Raw genomic sequence first — 20,876 nt, forward strand, 5'->3', positions numbered from 1 at the left:
CCCTCGGGCATCTCTATGGGCTGTCTTAGATAAAATGGGTATGCCACCTGTTCTAATTTCCCTAATTGCTAGACTCCATGTAGACAATTTTGCACAGATTAGGTGGGGTGGTGTAGGTCAAGTGACTAGTCAGTTCCCTATCCAGAAGGGGGTTAGGCAAGGCTGTGTTCTTGCGCCAACCTTATTCTCCATGTATATCAACGATGTGGCCAAACTATTAATTGATCTAAATGTAGACGCCCCCACATTGGCAGGTGCTAAAATTCCTATTTTAATGTTTGCCGACGATTATCTTATTATTGCCAAAACCCCGAGTGGTTTACAGAACTCCTTAGGTATTTTCGAGGACTTCTGTTTAGCCCGTGGGCTTGAAATAAATGTTTTAAAATCAAAATTTATGACTTTTAATCAGTCCAAATCTTTCAAAGGCAAAATATATATGAACAATCTGCCATTGGACCAGGTTCAAGATTTTATTTACTTGGGTATCTGTATCCAACATGATTTGGGATGGAAAAAGCAAGTAGATCTGGCAACCCTCAAGCACTCTCAACTCTCTGGTGCGCTGAGTAAAGAACACATCCAATCTCTGACTAAACCTATTGACCTTGCACTTCGTGTGTACGATGGTAAAGTGGTTGGTGCCGCGCTCTATGGAGTTGAGTTATGGGGATTTGATAATTTACACAAACTGTCTACCTCTGAAAATAGATTTCTACGAAATCTTACCAAACTACCTCAGAGCCCTCTGTTTTACGACTTAGGAATGAGACCAATAGCATTAATTGCCTCGTTTCGCCCTATATCATATTGGCGGCGCTTATGGGTCACTCCAGAACTTAGGCTCTTTGTTCTTGGTCTCTTGGATATTATTAAATTGGACACCTTCCATAAAGTAAAGTGGCTCCGTAGGATATATGAGTCGCTCAAGGACTTGGGCCTAAAAGCCTTGTGGGAGGATCCACTAAATGCTAGCTTCCCGCCTAAGCAAGTACTGAAGGCTCTGTATTGGGAAATGGTGGCTACTCAAGTTTACAAAAGTACAGCCCCGCTCTCATTAACTGGTGTATTTTTCGACTTCAAGGATACGACCTCTTTGGCAACCTTTTGGGATGACATTACAAATCCTTTGGATAGGAAGCTCTACTTTCAATTCAGAGTTGGCAGTCTCCCAGTAAGAGAGTTTTCATCCAGATGGGCCTTGAATAATGTGCTCAATTGCCCTGGCTGTACTGCACCTACTGAATCTGTCAACCATTTCTTGTTTCAATGTCCATCTTATGCAATTCCGCGCCGGACCTGGTTAAAATCAATGTGTCGACAGTTGGGCACGAGGAATGCCAAGGTGGCAGTGCGAATTTTGCGTTCTGCTGAAATTCCACTTATTTACATTTCCGTTGCTAAATTTCTTGGAAGGGCTTGGGTGATTAGGAGTAAAAGGTTGGTTGGGTAAATCATCCTAGACCCTGAAATGTCAATCTTTCTGCACATACCTTTATTTATTGTTTTAAACTATTTTAATATGTTTTGTTTATTCTGTACTTATATACATTTTTGTACGCTTTTATGACAATTGTCGAATAAAGCTATCTTGACTTGACTACAACACAGATCCCGACCCACATAATGACCCGGACTTCTATCCATCACCAGATGACAATATTGGGTATGCGCAACTTATCAATAGGGCTGCCCAATACCATGGAGTACAGTTACATTCTGATCCCTTAGAGGAAGATTTTTTACTTGAAACCTTTGCACCCTCGCAAAAGTCCACTCACACCCTGCCAATGTTAAAAGGCATGCTCAAACATGCCCCAGAAGTTTTAAAGGACCCTGTCAGAGCCAGGATTCTAAACACCAGGATAGATAAAAAGTATTAAGCAGCTTCCAATGACCCAATTTACATTAAAGGTCAGGTCCCTTTGGATTCACTTGAGGTGTCTAATGCACGCAAGAGGGCAAATTCAGAGTACAGGCGACCCCCCCCCCCCCCGCATCACCAAACGTCCATTCTAAATCAGAGAGGGAATGACACAGGACTTCATTGCCAACACTCTAACTTGTGTCCCTGTGTATCCCACTTACCAATGTGTTATATGTGACCTTCCAGTTTCCTGAACAATAGACGGATACCTACAATAGATAGGTAACAGCCAACACTCTGTGCCACCAATCTGAATTCAAGATAATTGTGGGGATCTGTTGTTTTCACGACTGGGCCACCTCGAGGCACTACGGTGAGCAAACAATCTCTCTCAATCTATATCGTAACAACCATAACTACAGGCCGTTATTGAGGGAATACTACCCAGAGTTACCTCTTTCCAGTTAGTATTATCACTGGTTGGCAGCAATCTCTACATCTTTGATACTCCCCCTGACAACTTTGGAAGAGCGGGAGGTAGTGTGTCCCCTTATAGGTGTGACGCCGCGGCCAGGGCGACTGACTCCGGAATCTGGGGATCACTGTTTGATCGCCGGCGGCAGATGACGGACGCCAGCCCGCGAGGCTGTCTCAGCCGGGCTGACACACATGACGGGGGGGGGGGGGGGTCTGAAGCCCGGTGAGCCCAATGGGTGCTGCGCGCCTGGTGGAGATAGCTATCCCACTGGGAAACTGCCACTAGGAGCGTCCAACGGAGCTTACAGACGGCGAGCAGTAGATCAGATGTCATTGGCCCTAACAAAATAGAGTGGTGCAAGTCTGATGAAGTGGACAAGAGCTGACCCAGTGCTATAGTGCTGGTGAGGAGCACACACATTGTCCTTTTGGAGGGGAAAATGCGACCCCAGGGAAATATTGGAGCGCTGCGCAGGAGGGATCAGCATCTGGGAGACTCCACAAACAAGGGTTGAAGGATCTTCCATCCACAGAGGGAAGAGGTGAGGGGGCTGCACGCTCTGACGTGAATGGGCTGCAAAGTCACAAAGCAACTGCCAATAACTCCAACACCACCACACGGGAATGTGTTCGAACCCATCCTATGAGGTTGCCCAGCGACGACCTTAATCGGAGGTGACATTCATGAGTGCCTTCATCAATCTCTATGGTGCAAGTGTTGCGCAAGCCTCTACATAGTGTCCCACTCAAACTAGTCTGAGTGCTGGTGTTACGCAATAAACCTTATATAGGATTTTTCAAAACCAACGGTGGATACAAGCCAGGCAAAGTTCAGGAGCTTTGAAAATGGCAAGCCACACTTCTTCACAAATCCAAATGAACTCGCAAAACATTTGAAAGAATCCACAGTACAAGAAATGCAACCTTTCGGCAGGGGCCGCTACTAAAAGGAAGACCTCAACTATTCATGACCACCCTATACTTTTCTGTCCCTACTGGTTGATGTCACCTATCTTCAAAATGGCGCCGGTCAGGTGATTTCAGGTTGACGCCATGTGTGTCCCACAAAAGGTGAGCAGAGGGGCCGACTGGACATCAGCCATTGTTTTCCTCCTCATCTTGTTTTTCTATGCTTATTGAATGGTTTGGCCCCGGAGGTTTGGGATCTCCATCACCGTAAATCCAGAGTAAACCCTGGAATTCGAGCCTATCAAACCAAGCTACTTGCTTCATATTGCTAAATATGATATAATATTAATATTATATAATTGCTCCCCCACAGACTATTGTTTTTGGATTTTATCTGTTGCCTTTTGAGGTTTGTGTTTGTTTACCTATTTAATTTGCTCCTATTTTACGATGTAATCTGTTTTGCTACCTAATCTGCTCTGGATTTTTAATTCCTCCCTTGGTTATCCTACTCCCATATTTTATTGTGTTTGTTTAACTATTTAATGTGATCCATATTTACACTGGAATCTGCTTTTACTATCTTATCTGCGCCTGACTGTATTTCCTCGCCTATTTGCCCCCTTGCTTGATTCATCATATCTACCGTGCTTGTTTTTCCTTTTCTACCTTACTGAACATCAATGTTGTAATTCTGTTTTGCTATCAAATCTGCTCCTGATTTTATCCCTCTCTTACTTAACACTACCTCATTATCTTGCCCCCGATTTTTCGACCCCACACTCTCCCAGCGCCCCCCCTCTCCTCCCCTACCCCCATCTCCTTTAACTTCCTTCTCTTTTTTCTGTCTCCCTCTCACGTCCACCCAAAATGCCCCTTCAAAGCAATGACCATCACCCTCAGGACCATACCCTCTCTAAACACGGCCCCAACTCCTGGACCATTCTCTACCCCCCACATCTCTCCAAATACGCAAGGAAAAATTTCAAACATAAACTCCTCATCCGCAACCCTGAAACACTCATTGTCGATAACTACCTCAGCCTCACCTCCCCCATTATTACCAACTACATGTTCTACTCCAAGCACCCTTCCAAATGGAAGAGCATCTTCCTCCAACACCTCCCTATCTCTAAATCAATCAATATCCCATATGGATTTAAAATATCCACCGCTCCCTCCCCAGCCTTTAGGGTGATATTGATATCTCCATCATCAAAACAGGTAATATCCTTATATGAGCCTCGCCTTCCCACCTCTCTATCTTTGAACACCACTTTAGCACTATGTCTCTCCTCCTTAACCATTCAGCGCCTAACACTCCTCCTCCCCAAATGAACAGAACCCCTCAAACCTCTTCCTCCCCCTCCCCCCCACTCTACCTCCACTCTCAACCTCCAAATATTGACCTCACCATCTCCCTCCCTTGACCCCCCTATTGATAACGACTACCCCCATCCCCAATTACCTACTTCTCATCCCCCACTTGTGTCTCTCTCTCTCTCCCTAACCCCCTTAACACTTAATCCCGGACCCCTCCTTGAATAACTTTAGCCCCAAACTCCTGTCACCTACTTATCATTCCCTTCCCATTGACCCGCCCTCCCCCTGTCCCCCAAACCTCCCTCCCCCTGACCACCAAACCTCCCTCCCCCTGACCCAACCACTCACTTACTCCACCGTCTTTTCCCCGCAATCACCTATCGCAACTCCTCACCCCCCTACCAATCCCATACACTCTCTGCTCCTCCCCATCCCCTCTACCCGCCCCCCTCAGGCTCTACCTACCCAACCCCGCAACTCAACCCCCATTAAACACCCATCTCCCTCACACCTCCTCACCCCAGCCCTCAATAATCACACATCCCCATCACTCCAATATATTAGTTTCTCACTTGCTTCATGCCCTTTTATCCTTTCTGACCACATCACCTGCAGATTTCTGCCCCCTGTTTAACCTAACCCCTCCACTCACTTAACAGATCCGCCAGCCATCACTCCATCCCTACTACCCTATCTCCCCCCTCACACAGTAGGCCTCCATCCGCAACTAATCACGACCACTCCCTATCCCCAGACTATTCTCCTCCCACCTCCCACGCCCCTTCATCACTTCCTGTACCCGGACTACCCCAAGCCTACACAACTCTGTACTCGTCCTACCTACTTTAACTTCCGAAACCCTCACTCCTCCCAGCCCCGTCACCGCTCACTCCACACCATCTACCACATCTCCCCCCTCTCACATTAGTCCACCCTCTGCAACTAACTCAGACCACGCACTCCCGATACCTCCCCTCTCCTCAATTGCCCAGATCCTACACAAAATGAATGTGACCTATCTAATTTAACTACGGAATTTGCCCAACTTAGAAAAGACTTTTGTCCACAGCACCAGAACCCTCCCTCACCATAAAACCACCATCCTCCCTCCCTCAAACATCCCCAATAATAAACACTACCTTTGGAGTTCACTCCCTCTCCGATGTCGTAAGCATAGACCTCTCCGCACCTCAAGCCATCTCTCCCCGTCCGACCTCGCCGACCTATGTAACTCCTACCTTACTAATCTGCCAACCACCAACCCTCCACTCCCTTATGCCCCCATCCCTGTTATCATAGGGATAAATAGAACCCCCTCCTTCCCCCAGACCACCACCACAACTTTCGCTGATCCACTCTTGCCCACCCTCCATACCCAACCCCACACCACTGAAATGCATGCTAATTAACTGTCGCTCCGCGGTCCTACACGCCATGGAAATCTCGGAAACCATCCTGAGTGAATCCATTGATATTGCATTCCTCACTGAAACCTGGCTAAATGACCACTCAACGAGCATACTTGACCTTCTCTCCCCCCGGGATACTCTATTCTTAGAAAAGACAGACCTAACAGAGTTGGGGGAGGGCTGGCCATTAACTTCAAAAAGGAACTTCAGATTTCCCTTATCACTAACCCAGGCTACTCCTCATGCGAATACCTGGAAGCAGAACTGTTAACTCAAAACTCCCGCCCAATTCGTCTACACAACATCTATCGCCCCCCCCCCCCCCGGACCACCACAGCCCTTCATTGAGGATTTATCTGATCTACTGGCGCAATCAGCACTATCCAACTCAAAAAATCTCTTTCTTGGGGATCTTAACCTCCATTGGAATGATACCAATGACCCCACCATCTCCCTCCTCCCTACACTTCTTGAAATTAACTCTGCCAATCTCCAACTCACACTAAAGGATCCATACTTGACGTCATTCTGTCCAACGATGATCTGACTTCCGTTACCAATATCATCCCCACTGACTGGTCCGACCATCACCTTATACTCTTCACCATTGCTACCTCAGCAAACCTCCCTGCCCCTAAAACTACCAGACCTAAGAAATTGACCAGAAACCTAAAAGGCATCTCCCCAGGAGTTCTACAATCAAAACTTCAAGCTCAACTTCTTCTCATTCCCCCCCTCACCCTCATTCTTAACCAAGCAGGCATAAATTACCACCTCTACGCTGATGACACCCAAATCTATTACAAGATTAAAACTCATGCTGACATCTTACACCTGAACAACACCCTTACCAAGATCCAAACCTGGTTCCATTCCAATCATCTCAAACTCAACCCTAACAAAACCGAAATCATGCTCTTCTCCCCCCAAAATAACCTTCTACCCGTTCAATCATGGATGCCTGACCTCAATGCACTCAACTGCTCACTCACCCTGTCCAACTCCGTCAAATCTCTTGGCATCACTATCGACAACACCCTAACCCTTAATGTTCGCATCAAAAACTCTGCCAAATGAGCCCTCCTCACTCTCCGTCACCTCAAGAAAATTAAACCATTCATACCCACCGATGATTTCAAACTCGTAGTTCAGTCGCTTGTTCTGTCACGTATTGATTATGGTAATGACATCCTTAATGGAATCCCCAAAGTACACCTAGCTCCAATCAAAGCTGTGCTCAACCTTGCTGCCAGGCTCATCACGGACTGCAAACGCTTCGATCATATATCCCCGGCTCTCAAATCTCTTAAATGGCTCCCTATCGAAGGCAGACCTGCCTACAAAACCGCCTGCATTACTCATAAAGTCCTCCACCAAAACACTCCGCATTACCTCTCAAAGAAACTCCACACTGCGGGCTCCACTCGACCTCTGAGAAGCACCAACACCCTACTCCTAATCCCACCTCTGCATAAAAAGAAAGCTACACAATCTCGCTCCTTCTCTGGCAATGTCCCTATTATCTGGAATGCCCTCCCAAAAAACCTGCGCTGTAATCCCTCCTATTCTAGTTTCAAAAAAGGCCTCAAAACTCACCTCCTCAATTATTATTGGGGTTCCTAACCTCTGTCCTACTCCTGATTTCTTATCCATCACACTATATTTGTTCAGTAATTATATACCTTGTTCTCCTGTTTCACCATTTACCTAATTACTTAAATGTATAGCTCCTGCCCCTGTTTATTTATCTGGTCTTGTATAATGCTCATGTTGTCTGTACTTTGTAAATTTATGTTGCACTACCTTTCATATGCTTTTATACCCTATGTGCCTCATACTATCCTTATCTTGTAAAGCGCTCTGATACCTCTGGGTCTAGCCAGCGCTATATAAAACCTTCAAAATAAATAAAATAAAATTATAGCATATACTACTATCTGAAGTGGTTTACGATCCAAATTGCAATGATTCAGGAGTCACACCCGCTTAAAACTAAAGTAGACAAATTGGGTAATAAATGGAGAGGACATTTACTTGCTGCTACGTATTGAAGTTATGCGTGAGGAATGATTATAAGCATAACTGCTGGGACAACATTTGAACTATATATAATCAGATAGGAGACCTTCTGGATGGTGTACAAGTCTGTTTGGTTAATAGTGCAACCGTAATGTTGATAAGGCATTACCAGATCGGCAGCTACGAAACAGGATACTGATGCGACCTTGATGGATCTTGGTCTGGTGGAACTATGTCGATACCATCATCCCATGGAAACGGTATAATCTTACAGTTCTGTGGTACATGGTCACACAGTATGTGGACTATGTGCTGGGTGGATCAGATGATGTAGCATTATTTACCAAGGCCTTGTATATTAACCCCTTCGCTGCTGCGGACATTCCGCTGCAGCGCTGGGGGGGGCAGGGGGGCAGCGAGGTGGGCCTGTGCTCATGACGGAGCCGCTCCGTCATGAGCCACAGTTGAGCTGTGCTCATGACGGAACGGTTCCGTCATGACTCCGCCCATTTGCGTTGTCCCCCCGCACAGGCGGGGAAACAGCGCCGCGTAGGCGGAGCGGCCGCCAACGGGAGTGTCATGACGGAACCGTTCCGTCATGAGTACACGGCAACCGTGGCTCATGACGGAACGGTTCCGTCATGAGCGGGGAAGGGGTTAACAGATTCCTATAAGACCACTCGCCATTACTGGTTTTGTTGCAACCTAGAGGGGATAGATAAAAAATATCACTTTGGAGATTGCGTACTGCGGTATTTGCAGACAAGTATTGTGTGGGACACGTGGGAGTTTACAGATTATTTTCAAAATAACCTTGGCAATACAGACGGTAGAGCTGTAGCGTAGGTACCTTATAATATCCCACTAAGAGGGGGAATGCTTGGCTCATACTTTTGAGGACAAGCAACATTTGGAGCGCACTTTGACTGAGCTGAAGACCCAACAGGCACAATTATACAGATTGGTTCCAGTTGATCACACTGCTAAAAGGCAGCGGGTGGAGGTTAGGTGACAAGTGAAAGATACATGGTCATGTCTAGACAAATACACATACACCCGATATAGGCAAAGGGTGTTTCATGAGGGTGACAAATTAGTATGCCTATTGGTTTGGATGCTTAAGTGGGAAATGCCACGAACAATGAAGCTTTGTGTGAGGAGGGAATGGCGGTATAGTTTCAAGGGATGCTATCAGTGAGATGTGTTGGAAATAATTGCAGGAAAGTCTCTCCCAGCTGAACACTATAGACATGGAGAACATACGTAATTATCTACAAGACCACCTAACTCTCCCTAGACTTTTAGTCGTGCAAAGAGCAGAGTTGGCAGCTCCCTTGACCTGGAAGAAAAGTAAGACACCATGTGAAGAAGGTGTCAGAGCAGTTTTATACCAGCTAACGCCCCAGCTTATACTAGAGAGACTGTTGGAGGTATTTCATGAGGCTTTGGACACTAGTCAATTGTCCTGATCACTCAGAGGCGATGATAGTTTTGATATCAAGGGAAGGAAATGCCATTATTGCCTTCTAATAGGCCCTTGTCTATGATCAACGCTGATGGTAAAATATATTAGTGGGGGTAATAAAGTCCCTGATTGTAGATGACCAGACACGATTTATCCCTGGCAGAGGTACAAGTTTTAATATAAGGACATTGACACATGCTGTGTACTCAATGGCTGCAGCAGAGGAAGATTACACAGTGGCCTCCTTGGATCTGGAGAGAGCGTTTGATACTGAGAATTGTCAGTATCTGTGGAATGTCTTCTTGGCTATGGATTGTGGACCAAAATACTTAGACTGGGTTAAATTGTTGTATTTGCATCCTACGGCTGAGTGCGTACAAGTGACATATCAGTCCCCTGGATGCTGCAGAGAGGCACCCGGCAGGGATGCCACTTACCACTACTGCAGTTTGCTCTGGCAATAAAGCCTTTTGCTTGTAGTCTGCATACGGAGATGTTACAGTTGGGAGTTCATTTGGGCGGAGGAGCCAGTGAGGTTGATTGGAGGCTTTGTGGAGCTTTGGCGATGTACCTGGGTTACACACTAATTGTAGCAAATTGCGACTGCTCCTTTGGATGGATTGGGCATGGATATGAGGAGCCTCCATTGAGATCTGCGATTGGATTGGGAAAGAGAAAAATTCAGGTACTTGTGCATTTGGGTGTCCTGATGCTCCCAAGCACAATACTCATTAAATGCAGGGAGAGTAGTGGAAGGAATAAACTGTTAAGTAAAGTTCTGGTGGACATTACAGAATTCCATATTGGGTCACATTTCTGTAGTGAGGTGGTGTTTTTGCCTAGTTGTTTATAGATAATGCAAATCACAAGATTTCAGATTGTTAGGTCAGCTGGTCTGGGCAGGGAAGCGCAGATGAGTAAAATTAGACATGTTAAAACTATTGTGGTCAAAAGTGGGCTATGCTTATTGGACAATTTATTAAAACTATACGGTGGCCCAGCTCGGGCATGCATTTGAATGGTTTGAAGATGACCCAAGATGTTCTTGTCGATACATGTTACCCAAGTAATTTTTGATGGGTAAAGGTAAGCTAAGAGACATGCCTTACCTGGTGTGTCAGTTAGTGGATAAATGGCATAAGGTAGTAGTAACATTTTAAAATTGCCCTGTTTACAGTGGAAATCCCAATCTGGTCCAAAGCTAATTTCTTACACATGACATGGTAGTGTCAGAAGATAACTGATTTTCAGGGTAAGGCGATGACAGTGCTCCATGATATAACTGGTATGAATGTGGCAAAAACTATTAAAACATATTTACTGGATGTCCTGAGGAAACAAACATTGTAAAATGAAACTGCAAATGTGGGCTTTGACTAAGAGAATAGCCATACATCGGATTATCTCTAGCCCCCGTAGGATAGCTCGATGAATTAGACACCTGGTTAGCAGATAAACAATATAAGAAGTCATCAAGAAGAGATAAGTTAAGAGAATTTATCGGAATGGGTAGAAATGTTGGCCAGACTCTGACTCACCCAATAACAGACCCAATTGAAAGGAACAGACCTTAGAGTTGAGACTTTCCCTGAAAGAAATCCTTTATTTGTATTCGATTGTGTCTGAATTTATTGCAGTCTGTCTGTGTATACAATATATAGAATGTGTGTGCGCGCTTGATCCGAATGTAACATTCGGATCAAGCGCGCACACATTCTATACATTAGAATGCTGTTACTGCTTCTCCAAGTATGGTGTAGCAATGTACACTATAATGTAAAATCAATACAAATATTTGCCAAAAATCCCTAATAAGCAGACGGTGTGAGCAAAAGAGTGAGCCAGAGGGAATAGTACTCGGGTTACCCTCATCAAAAGTTTCAAAATTAACAGTCCATTATAGTGAAAGAACTCCTTCATCTATAAAGATAAAACATGCTATTGAGTCTCTGAAAAACTTTTTTTAGTCCTGAAAAATTTGCAAAAGTTTTCTTTTGGCGTGAAACTTGACAGTTTGTCAGAAAATATTCCTTTTTGTTGTACCAGTGCCGGCACACAAATGTCGCCACAAACACTGTCTAGGTACCTCACTGTAGGAAAGTGGGTTTGTGTTGCAGTACCCCCCACCCCCACTTTTTGCCTGGCTTTTGATGCAACTTTGATTGTCGAGTACTGGGTCCATGCTAATAAGGTTCCCAATACCATTGTACTTTCCTAAAAACTATTGCCATGATTAACACTACTTCAGACCCCTCTGTTAGGGGTGCTAGTAAATGGTACCCCTTGTACCTACTGCATTGGGACTGAAGAGGGTGCACTGGTACAAACACCAAAGTTGACGTGGCACACTGTCTGTGTGCGATGTCAAAGCAGTACTACCTAAGGTATGTATATGGCACCCCTCTAGCAGGCATTACAAGCTCTAAGGCAGGGTGCACTATATTTCAGGTGTGGGCATATCAGCATGAGCAGATATGCCCCTCCAATATTTAGGTCTATTCTTAATATTGTAAGTGCTAGGGAAGCCATAAATAGTACATGGGCTGAAAACTCGACAACTTAAGTGCCCCAGCACCATGATGGCTTCACTGAACCCAGGAGAGTTTGGTACCAAACAACTCCTCTTAATAAATCCACACTGATGCCATTATGAGATTTATTGTACCATGTGCTCCGATGACACCTCAGAGGTACCCCTGAAAACCTACCAACACTTGTGTGGTCTCTGACCGGTTGTAGGCAACCAGCTACCACCAGACATGTTTCTGGACCCCTGGGTGGAGACCCTCAGCTCTCTGGGACCAGGAACAATGCACATCCTGGGCTGAGGTGTCACACCTCTTCCACCAGGAAGGGCAAGTGCTCGAAGGGGAAGCTTCAAAGGCCTTCTGCCTTTATAATGTGACTCCCCGTCCCCCACCCCCAGACTCAGCAGATGTAGCCCCCGGTTTACACCCCCACTTTGGGAGGGAAAACCAGTGGGAAAACTTAGGAGAATAGGAGGTGTGCCCACCTTTGCCAACTCCACCCCGTAGGTGGGGGAAGCGAGGTAAAGCACATCTTTCAGTCCCTGCCATCTTGAAGATGGGGAGACCCCTCCAATCATGGCTAGGTCTATGCCCCCTGCCACAGGAGGGTGGCATAATAGAGGCTTTAGTCACCCCAGGTAATGTGCCCATTGGCCCTATCTGCTTCTCCACTAAAACGTCCCTAAATTTAGTATTTAGATGACTCCCCCAGACCTAAAAACTAGATCTATGATGACCTAAGAAGAAAGAAGACATCCCTGTAGAGAAGACTGAAGACGATGACTGCCTTGGCCCCAGCTTTTCTGGCCTGTCTCCAGCTTCTGCAAACCTGCAACCTGTCCTGCAGCCAGTGACCTCTGAAAGCACTGGCAGGACTGCTGCCTTCGAAAAAGACTCCAGTCTCTTGTGGACAGCAGACCTGTCTAAAAAAAGACGACTCCAAGGACTCTAAATCCAGCTGGAACTGTGATCCCTGCCCACTCTGCAACCGACGCCCACGGCCCAAGTCTTAGTAGCTCCAGCGGCACTCTGCCCCCCTTCCCCTCCAACGACCGTTGAAGACTCTGATGTCGAAAGGCACCCCTTCACCTGAAGCCCCTGGGCCTTGGTAAGCTGAACCGACTGTGCCCCTACGACCCCCTACATCTCTACTTACCTCTGCTGTCGGTCTCCCTCTTGCAATCTCTGGTATTATGCCTGCAGCCTGTTTTGTTAAAGAAGAATCCCCATTGAAAAGCATTGGGCGCCCAACATTGAAATTGCACCCTCCTGAACCTGGCTGCTGGTGGGTGTATGTTTGGTGCTACTTTGTGACCCCCGTGCTTAACCTAATCCCCAAAGCTTGGCCCCTGCAAGCAATCTACTTACCTTAAGCAGTGTGGCTCCAGGCACCCCTAGTCTCAATTGAAAAACATTGTGCCGAACTCTGATTTTGATCTCTGCACCCGGCTGCCCGGGTGCCGCTTGGTGTGCAGTTTTGGTACTCACCTGACCCGTGCCGACTTTTGCTCCTGAAGCCTAGATTTGTAAGTGCACTACTTACCTGTTTAACTGCAATATTGTTTTCCCCATAGGAAAACGTTGAACTGTGCTGAAAAGTTTCAAAGTGTCAATTTTTCAAAGTGAGATGTATTTTTGTTTTAAAACTTAAACGTATTGTGAAGATCTGGGTCTTAAAATACAAACAAAGTATAATTTTATAAAATTGTTCTGGCACTGTTATGCAATATATATATCTTACACTCCTCTGTGTTAGGCCTAAGGCTGCTCGCCCACACTACCACTAATAGAGCACTTTGGGTTTTACATTGAGCCCTGTTCACTTTTGAGGAACGTCGGGACTCTTTGCAAGGTAAGTCCTCTTAGTGGGAATACCATATACAGAGCCAGCTGCCACCAGCATGTCAATCACGGCATTATAGGCTTTCTAGTCAGTGTGATTTCTGATTATGTGCATTTCGGTCATTGGCCAGTCAGGTACAGCTTTTTGCCACAATTCATACCTGAGGCTAGCGGGTTGTAGCCAGTGTATTGCTATTTGACGTGCGCCCATTAATAGACAGAAGGCTGCAAATCTATGCTTGCTATTTCCTTTCCGGGGTTGGGATTTGGTTTATTTTTTTTAATTCTAATAACAAACACTTTTACCCTGGAAGAGAAGTAGATCTCTCCTACTATACGTTAGGTAAAACAAAAAGAAAGCAATTAGTGATCAATTCCTCACTAAGTTTTAAGGCTCCGTTTCTGACCTCCCTGCGTATGTTACAAAAAAAGGCCTTACAAATTGAATTCAATTTTAAATAACTGTATTATGAACACTGCTTTACGCTAGCAACCTTGTAGAAGGCCTCCTTAGACTTTGGGGTGCATTGAGAACTGGGTTTCTAACATCAATCTACATGTGTCTGGAACAATCAAGGTTTTTGAAGAAATGGTTGGCGTAAATGAAGAATTGTGTACCTTGAATTGTATTATGACTAAATATGTTGTGGATGGTGAGGCACATTTTGTGGAGTTATTTGTTGAGCTTCAATCCTACTTAGTGTTTGACTCTTGGTTCTGTCTTGTGATTATGCACTTTTGATCTTCTTATGCTTAATAGATTGTTCATTCTTTGCTTTCAGGAGTGGCATGCTTGTTGCAGATTTTTGGCTCTTATGTGTTGGCTCTTATGTCTATGGATTGAGATTGTTGAATTGTCTCGTTTTAAAGGTTGGGATTGCTCATTCTTGCATCTTTGGGTTATGGGGTAAGATTATGTGTTTCTATCTGTACAGTTGGATGAGATTGTTTGGGGTTTAGCAGTGTGGCTTACATTGTGAGTGCTCATTTATTGTCTCTTTTTCATTGTATGAAAAAACTCAACGTTTTCTCCTTTGGATTGTTGATTGTGGCTGCTCAAAGTTAAGTGTTAAGAAGTAAAGTTCTTGAGTGCTTATCTCTTGGTGGGGTGGTGGAGACGTCTCTTTTGTGCCTGGGAAACAGTAACATTATTTAGATTTTGCTTGAACAGGTTATTGTTATTTTTTTATTTCTCTCTCCAGTGGTATGACAGAGGGAGTTACTCTTCTCATCCTGGCTGTGCAGACTGGACTCATTGAACTGCAGGTTGTCCATCGGGCCTTCCTTCTCAGCATCATCCTCTTCATCGTAGTGGCATCAATACTGCAGTCCATGCTTGAGATTGCAGATCCTATTGTCTTGGCCCTTGGTGCTTCAAGAGACAAGTATGTAATATTTCTTATTAATTATGTTGTTTTTACATTGTTCTGTACATGAAGCATGGGGCAAAGGAGGGAGTTTGAAATCAGCTGGGGGAAGGATGAGGCTTGAGAGGTGAATTTAACTGAGACACAAAAAGGAAAGTGTCTATGAGGTAAAGGAGGTGCAGTCGGGAGTGGATGGTTAAAAACTGGTGATGTAAACTGTGGTGTATTAAGTTTAGAGCTGCTGCAACAAAGTGCACCTTTTGTATGTTTTTTTCTAAGAATTGCAGCTCTTCAGACCTCTCTTTTCAAAAATCATGAAGCGGTGCCTATGTGGGCTGAGGATGCTTTTCTGCTGTGTTGTGTAGATCCTGCCCACTGCCTCCGATTGGCCACCAACCCACTTGTTGCCTACCATACATATTGCTTTTGACATGCTGTTGATGATCAGATACCAGGAACAACCACAATAGCTGGCAGGTCCCATACTCCAAAATAGTCCATTCATTCCCTAGAGGAAATGCTCCATGCCAAGATCACCCACCGCCATCCTGCAGTAAGTGCATCTCACCAAGAACAGTCGGTGCCAACATACAGGTAATACCCCATATCAAAGACACCCGCACACCCGCCCCAAACTTGAATATGTACCTGGCTAGGGATAAGTGGCTCACACACACTCTACCTCCTGGCTGAGCCCTAGACACAGTAACACATACCTCCCTATTGCAAAAACTTTGTAAAAACTCAAATATTGTGATGTTTTCAAGTTAAACCAGTATCGCTAACCATAAACTTATTTTTCCGAATATATAAGAGGTGTAACATAGGCAGCAACTGTGCAAGCCTCCCTTAGAGGCAAAACGGTAAATCAAAGCCAGCAACAATGTAAGCTTCCCAATAAACACCCAATAGATATAGCACAGCTAGCTGCAAATGCAGTATTTACCAAAATGGGCACACATACATACACAGACATATCCATAGAATAAAGAAGAGGAGAGTCTGGGTGTTTGTGGGCAACAAGATGTATGTATGTGAGAGCAGGGAAAGGAAGAAGGTGAAGCGATTGTGGGCAACAAGATGTATGTATGTGAGAGTAGTGAAAGAAGGAAGGTGAAGCGATTGCAAAGCAATTTGAAATCTTTGGGACTTGGTGGGCAGTCAGAACACTGCACACTGCTGTGGCACAATACTCTTTACATCCATCTTCATCACCTTCTGTACATTGTGTAGAGACCATTTTATCACGCTGTGGCCCGCAGTTAACTGGACACATCAGCTCTGTCACCTGCAGTAGATTGAACACCGTATTGTCTCTGCTCACCTGCCTTTGTCACCCAAAAGTCACTGTGCATGCAGAAACGGCTAGCACCCACCCTGCGTTCCATAGATAGCCATCATTCACAGGGCACTTTCACATTAAGCAATCATCCGACAATGCATACCAAATTCCACAGTGTCCTGGCAGTACAATGCACAACCACCTGTTCCCCTACCCTGCATGTGCCCTGCACACCCAGCTCTGTTACCTGACACTGGGTAGACTCCTTTTTGTTACACACAGTACAATGAAGACTCCTCGTTTCTACTAAAAAATTATTTGTTGTTTGAGTCGAACAAAAAATGACAGGCCATTGAGGCTGTCGAGGTTGACATAGGACTTGTCTCTGACCTATCGTAGTTGGATCTGCTGCTGCACCAAACCTACCTGGTAGATTGCATACATCTGTTGTTAAGTTGGGGAATGTAATCTCCCTGTCGAAGTACGTCTCTCTGGCCTCTCTTGAGTCTAGTCCTAAAGGGGAAGCCTTGACTGTAACATACTTCAGATGAATGGAGTGATCTTGTACAACTTAACCCTATTACAAAGATGTATTGTAGAGTACCCCAACTAAAATGTGGTGCGTTTGTTGAGGGAGGGGTTCTAGTACAGATATCTTTCATAAACCACAAGAGTCATCTGTGGGGGCTAAACTTGGAGAGCTGCATCCTTTAGTGGGTTAACCCTCTGCCAAAGGTACCCAGACCGTACCACGCCCCCCGAGGGAGTTTCAATTTCTCCTTCACATGAAAACGAGCAGTGTGCGAAAAATTGAGACTTAAAGGAAAGAGGAGGTTGGGTCTGTACTCCCAGCCTGAAGTTAATCCGTTTCAGGCAGCATACTGCTGATCAGAACAGAATCTGACTTGTGACTCTGAGCATAGAAATAGAAATGAGCAGCACTCTGCAACAGAAGCAAATGGAATTGAAAGCTTGGAATGGGAGAGCCTTTCTCAGTTCTGGTGCTTCTTGCATTACATTCTTCCAGCATGTTGCCCAGAAGTTAGAACTCTAGATTGTCATCCAGTGGAGGGTTCCTTGAAGGAGTGTCCCCTCACAAAAGCTCTCAAATATGTCATCAATAGTGTATGGCATGGAAGGGAGGGGATGGAGGGTGCAGACTCTCCTTCAATCTTGCAGGTGCATGCAGCTAATGAATCGCATTGGCTTGCTTCAGCTTGGTGGAGTGTGCACCATGCCCAGCAGTGGAAGTACTCTTGTACATGGCCATAAGTGTCAATGATTTTTGCAGTAATTTGTCTTGTTTCATGTGTGCCTCCTGTGCCCTCTTCATCATGCATACAGTAAAACATTTTTGACATTAAGTAGATCGGCAACTAGACTTTTTTAGATAAAAGGGTCCACACAGAATCGCCACCTTTTTGTATAGTTAAGCACTTAATCCCACCAATAACACCCATCCCCAGCCTGCAGAAAGTACTAACTCCAAAACTGCTTACACTGTCTTGTGTGCCACATCATAAACACCTACCCCATCCGTTAGGAAACCACCAATACCTACCTGTCCTTCAGGAAAGACCTCACACAGGAAGCCTTGTTGAGAGAATTACATTGTTCCATGCCAATAGATATGACAACCATGTTAAAATGAATGTCCACACACATTTGGTATGCCAGGAATTGTTATCATTGAAGTATAGAGCTGTTCATCCCTTTCTCTTAGTACCATGTATATTTCTTGCAGGAGTCTCTGGAAGCATTTTCGTGCCGTCAGCCTCTGCTTGTTCCTGCTCATCTTTCCCACCTATATGGCGTACATGATCTGCCAGTTTTTCCACATGGACTTCTGGCTACTGATCATCATATCGAGCAGCGTATTGACCTCACTCCAGGTAAATGGCCATAAAGTGTGCATAATGCGCTGCTATAGATCACATGCTTTGCAGGCTCCTGCCATTTTGTGTTGTACATGGATATTACAAGTTGTGAATCTTAAGTAAAGGTTTTAGTTTTTAGAGGATTAATGATCCCTCCTGGAAACCCTCAGTGCACCAGGACCAAATCGCCACCTGAAATTGTGTTTTTCACTATTGAGTTTGAACATATTTGCTTGTGCACAGGGATCGTCTCACTAAAAAGCTTAGATCTCCATATTTTCATCCTTGATCAAGAATTCCCACACAATACTGTAGGAAATTTGATGAAAGCTTTAACGCAACAGCTATTACTGCCAACACCCAAATTGGATGGCGACGGCTGGGGTTTGCTTGTATTTAAGTTTTGCTCAAATTGCAGTAGCAAATTTCCCTATTAGGCTGAACATCGAGTCTGCAATCTTTCTTCACAAGAGATAATAACAAGGTGTCATGATTGGCGTGCAAGGCTTTCTGGCGCAAGAGAACCATTAGGCACTGAAGAGATAGACGGTGATCACTCTACAGAATGTAGCTTCAAAGTTCTCCTGACCCTCCGTCTGGCCATGGTATCGTTGAGGTCAAAAAGACTTACTTTCATTGTGAAAGAGATGGGCCTTCTCTTATTCCGGATACCCATAGGTAATAGAGTCCCGAGTATGTATCCATGAACTACTCTGACCACGGAGAATAAACCTCTCCAGAGCTACACCCAAGATGACTCAAAGGTTGTCACACAAATAAGCTCAATATCTTCTTTCTGGTGTTTAACTTAGAACAACACCTCGTTGCCAGGCCAATGAATGGAACTGATGCAGCCAAGCCTTGAGCTCAGAACCACCACGTGAGAAACCGTAACAGTCTGCCCAGACCACCAAGGTATCATCTCCATGAACTGAACCCTGACTCGGAGAAATTCAGCCTGTATACTGAGTGGCTGCCAGTTGGTTATGGTTCCAAAATCGGCTCTGAAGAAACCCAATCGCTATTGAAGCTCTACATCAACAGAATCTCAGACTATTCCAAACCCCAAAGAAAAGGAATCTACTAGATCCACTCGGGAATTCCTGCACAATTCATATACTCACATTTGATTATGAGCCCCTGGAAGATCAATCTGTCCCCGCAGGAGAGTAATTGAGGTCGAACCGCAAGTATATCCGCCAGTATACAGACAAACACAAGAAAGCTACTTGAGGATGCTGAGGTCAAAAGTGTCCTATTTTATTTTTGTCATATTAAATCCGTGCGTCATCAAAAGATTTTTGAGTAGCCGTCCCACCCTCAACTTTTCGAGGCATGCTTCATCATTTGATGACCTCTCACACCAGGGTAGGAGCAATGCCACCCCGGTGAAGTCGACCAAAGAAAATCTGTACCCTGGGAGGTCTTAGAAATCTATTCTCAGGACAATATTTTTGGGGTCCTGCTTTTTTGGCAAGAAAAAAAGAGTACAAAATATTCCTAGGAGTATACTAAAAGATTCGTTTCATTTAGCGAGTTCCTCTGGTATGATTAAAAACATTAAAAGTTGTTCATAAGGTGAAATACAATGAATCACTAGACCTGAAACAATCGTATAGTTGCAAAAAATCCTATAATTACCAACATGTTTTGAGGGGTCGCAGGGGGCACCTTCAATTCAGCTCACCAAGGTTGCCTTTGGACGTCGGAGGGAGTCTCTGCATTCAGTCTGCAGGTGTCGTCGTGGAGGTCTGGAGGGGTCAGCCAACACTGGACTCGAGGTCTGGATTTCTGGGGAGACTTCACTGGGCAGGTGCGCTTCTCAGTCTCTGGCTGTGGGCGTCTGTTCCAGAGTGGGGAGGGATCTCGGTTCCGGCTGGATCCCGAGCCCTTGAAGTAGTTTTCTTCTGGACAGGCTCGCTGTCGACAGGAGATAGGAGTCTTTTTTGAAGGCAGCAGTCCTGCCAGGGTTTTCAGTGGTTGCTGGCTGCAAGACAGGTTGCAGGTTTGCAGAAGCTGTAGGCAACCCGGTAGGGCTGGGGCCAAGGCAGTCGTCCTGTTCATTCTTCTCTGTTGGGATGGCTTCTTCTTAGGTCATCGCAGATCTAGTTTCCAGGTCTGGGGGAGCCACCTTAATACTAAATTTAGAGGCGTTTTAGGGGAGTAGCAGGTAGGGCCAATGGGCACCTTACCTGGGGTGACTACACCCTCTATTAAGCCACTATCCTGTCAGAAGGTCATATACCTAGCCATAATTGGAGGGGTGTCCCCATCTTCAAGATGGGGGCGGGGGGGCTGAAAGATGTGCTTCACCTCGCCTCCCCCACCTTCGGGGTGGAATTGGCAGAGGTGGGCACACCTCCTATTCTAAGTTTTCCAGCGCAAAGTGGAGGTGTAAACCAGGAGCTACCATCTGTTGCTAGCAGCAGAGGCTGGGGGTCACATTATAAAGGCATCAGGCCTTTGAAGCTTTCCCTAAGATTACTGACTCATCCCGGTGAAGGAGATGTG

General features: G+C 45.3%; 1 protein-coding gene across 3 annotated transcripts in view; it reads left to right on the forward strand.

Annotated features, from left to right (window-relative positions):
• The window catches only part of RNF145 (ring finger protein 145), a 248,514-nt gene that overhangs the window by 153,842 nt on the left and 73,796 nt on the right, over positions 1-20,876 (forward strand). For all 3 annotated transcript variants that reach the window (XM_085617590.1, XM_085617591.1, XM_085617592.1), the window contains exons 8-9: positions 15,042-15,224; positions 18,233-18,380. In XM_085617590.1, coding sequence (XP_085473716.1) covers positions 15,042-15,224; positions 18,233-18,380 — 331 coding nt within the window. The remainder of the gene's footprint in view (positions 1-15,041; positions 15,225-18,232; positions 18,381-20,876) is intronic.

The sequence above is a fragment of the Triturus cristatus genome, chromosome 7 (assembly GCF_964204655.1).
Source record: "Triturus cristatus chromosome 7, aTriCri1.1, whole genome shotgun sequence".
Taxonomy (NCBI): Eukaryota; Metazoa; Chordata; class Amphibia; order Caudata; family Salamandridae; genus Triturus; species Triturus cristatus.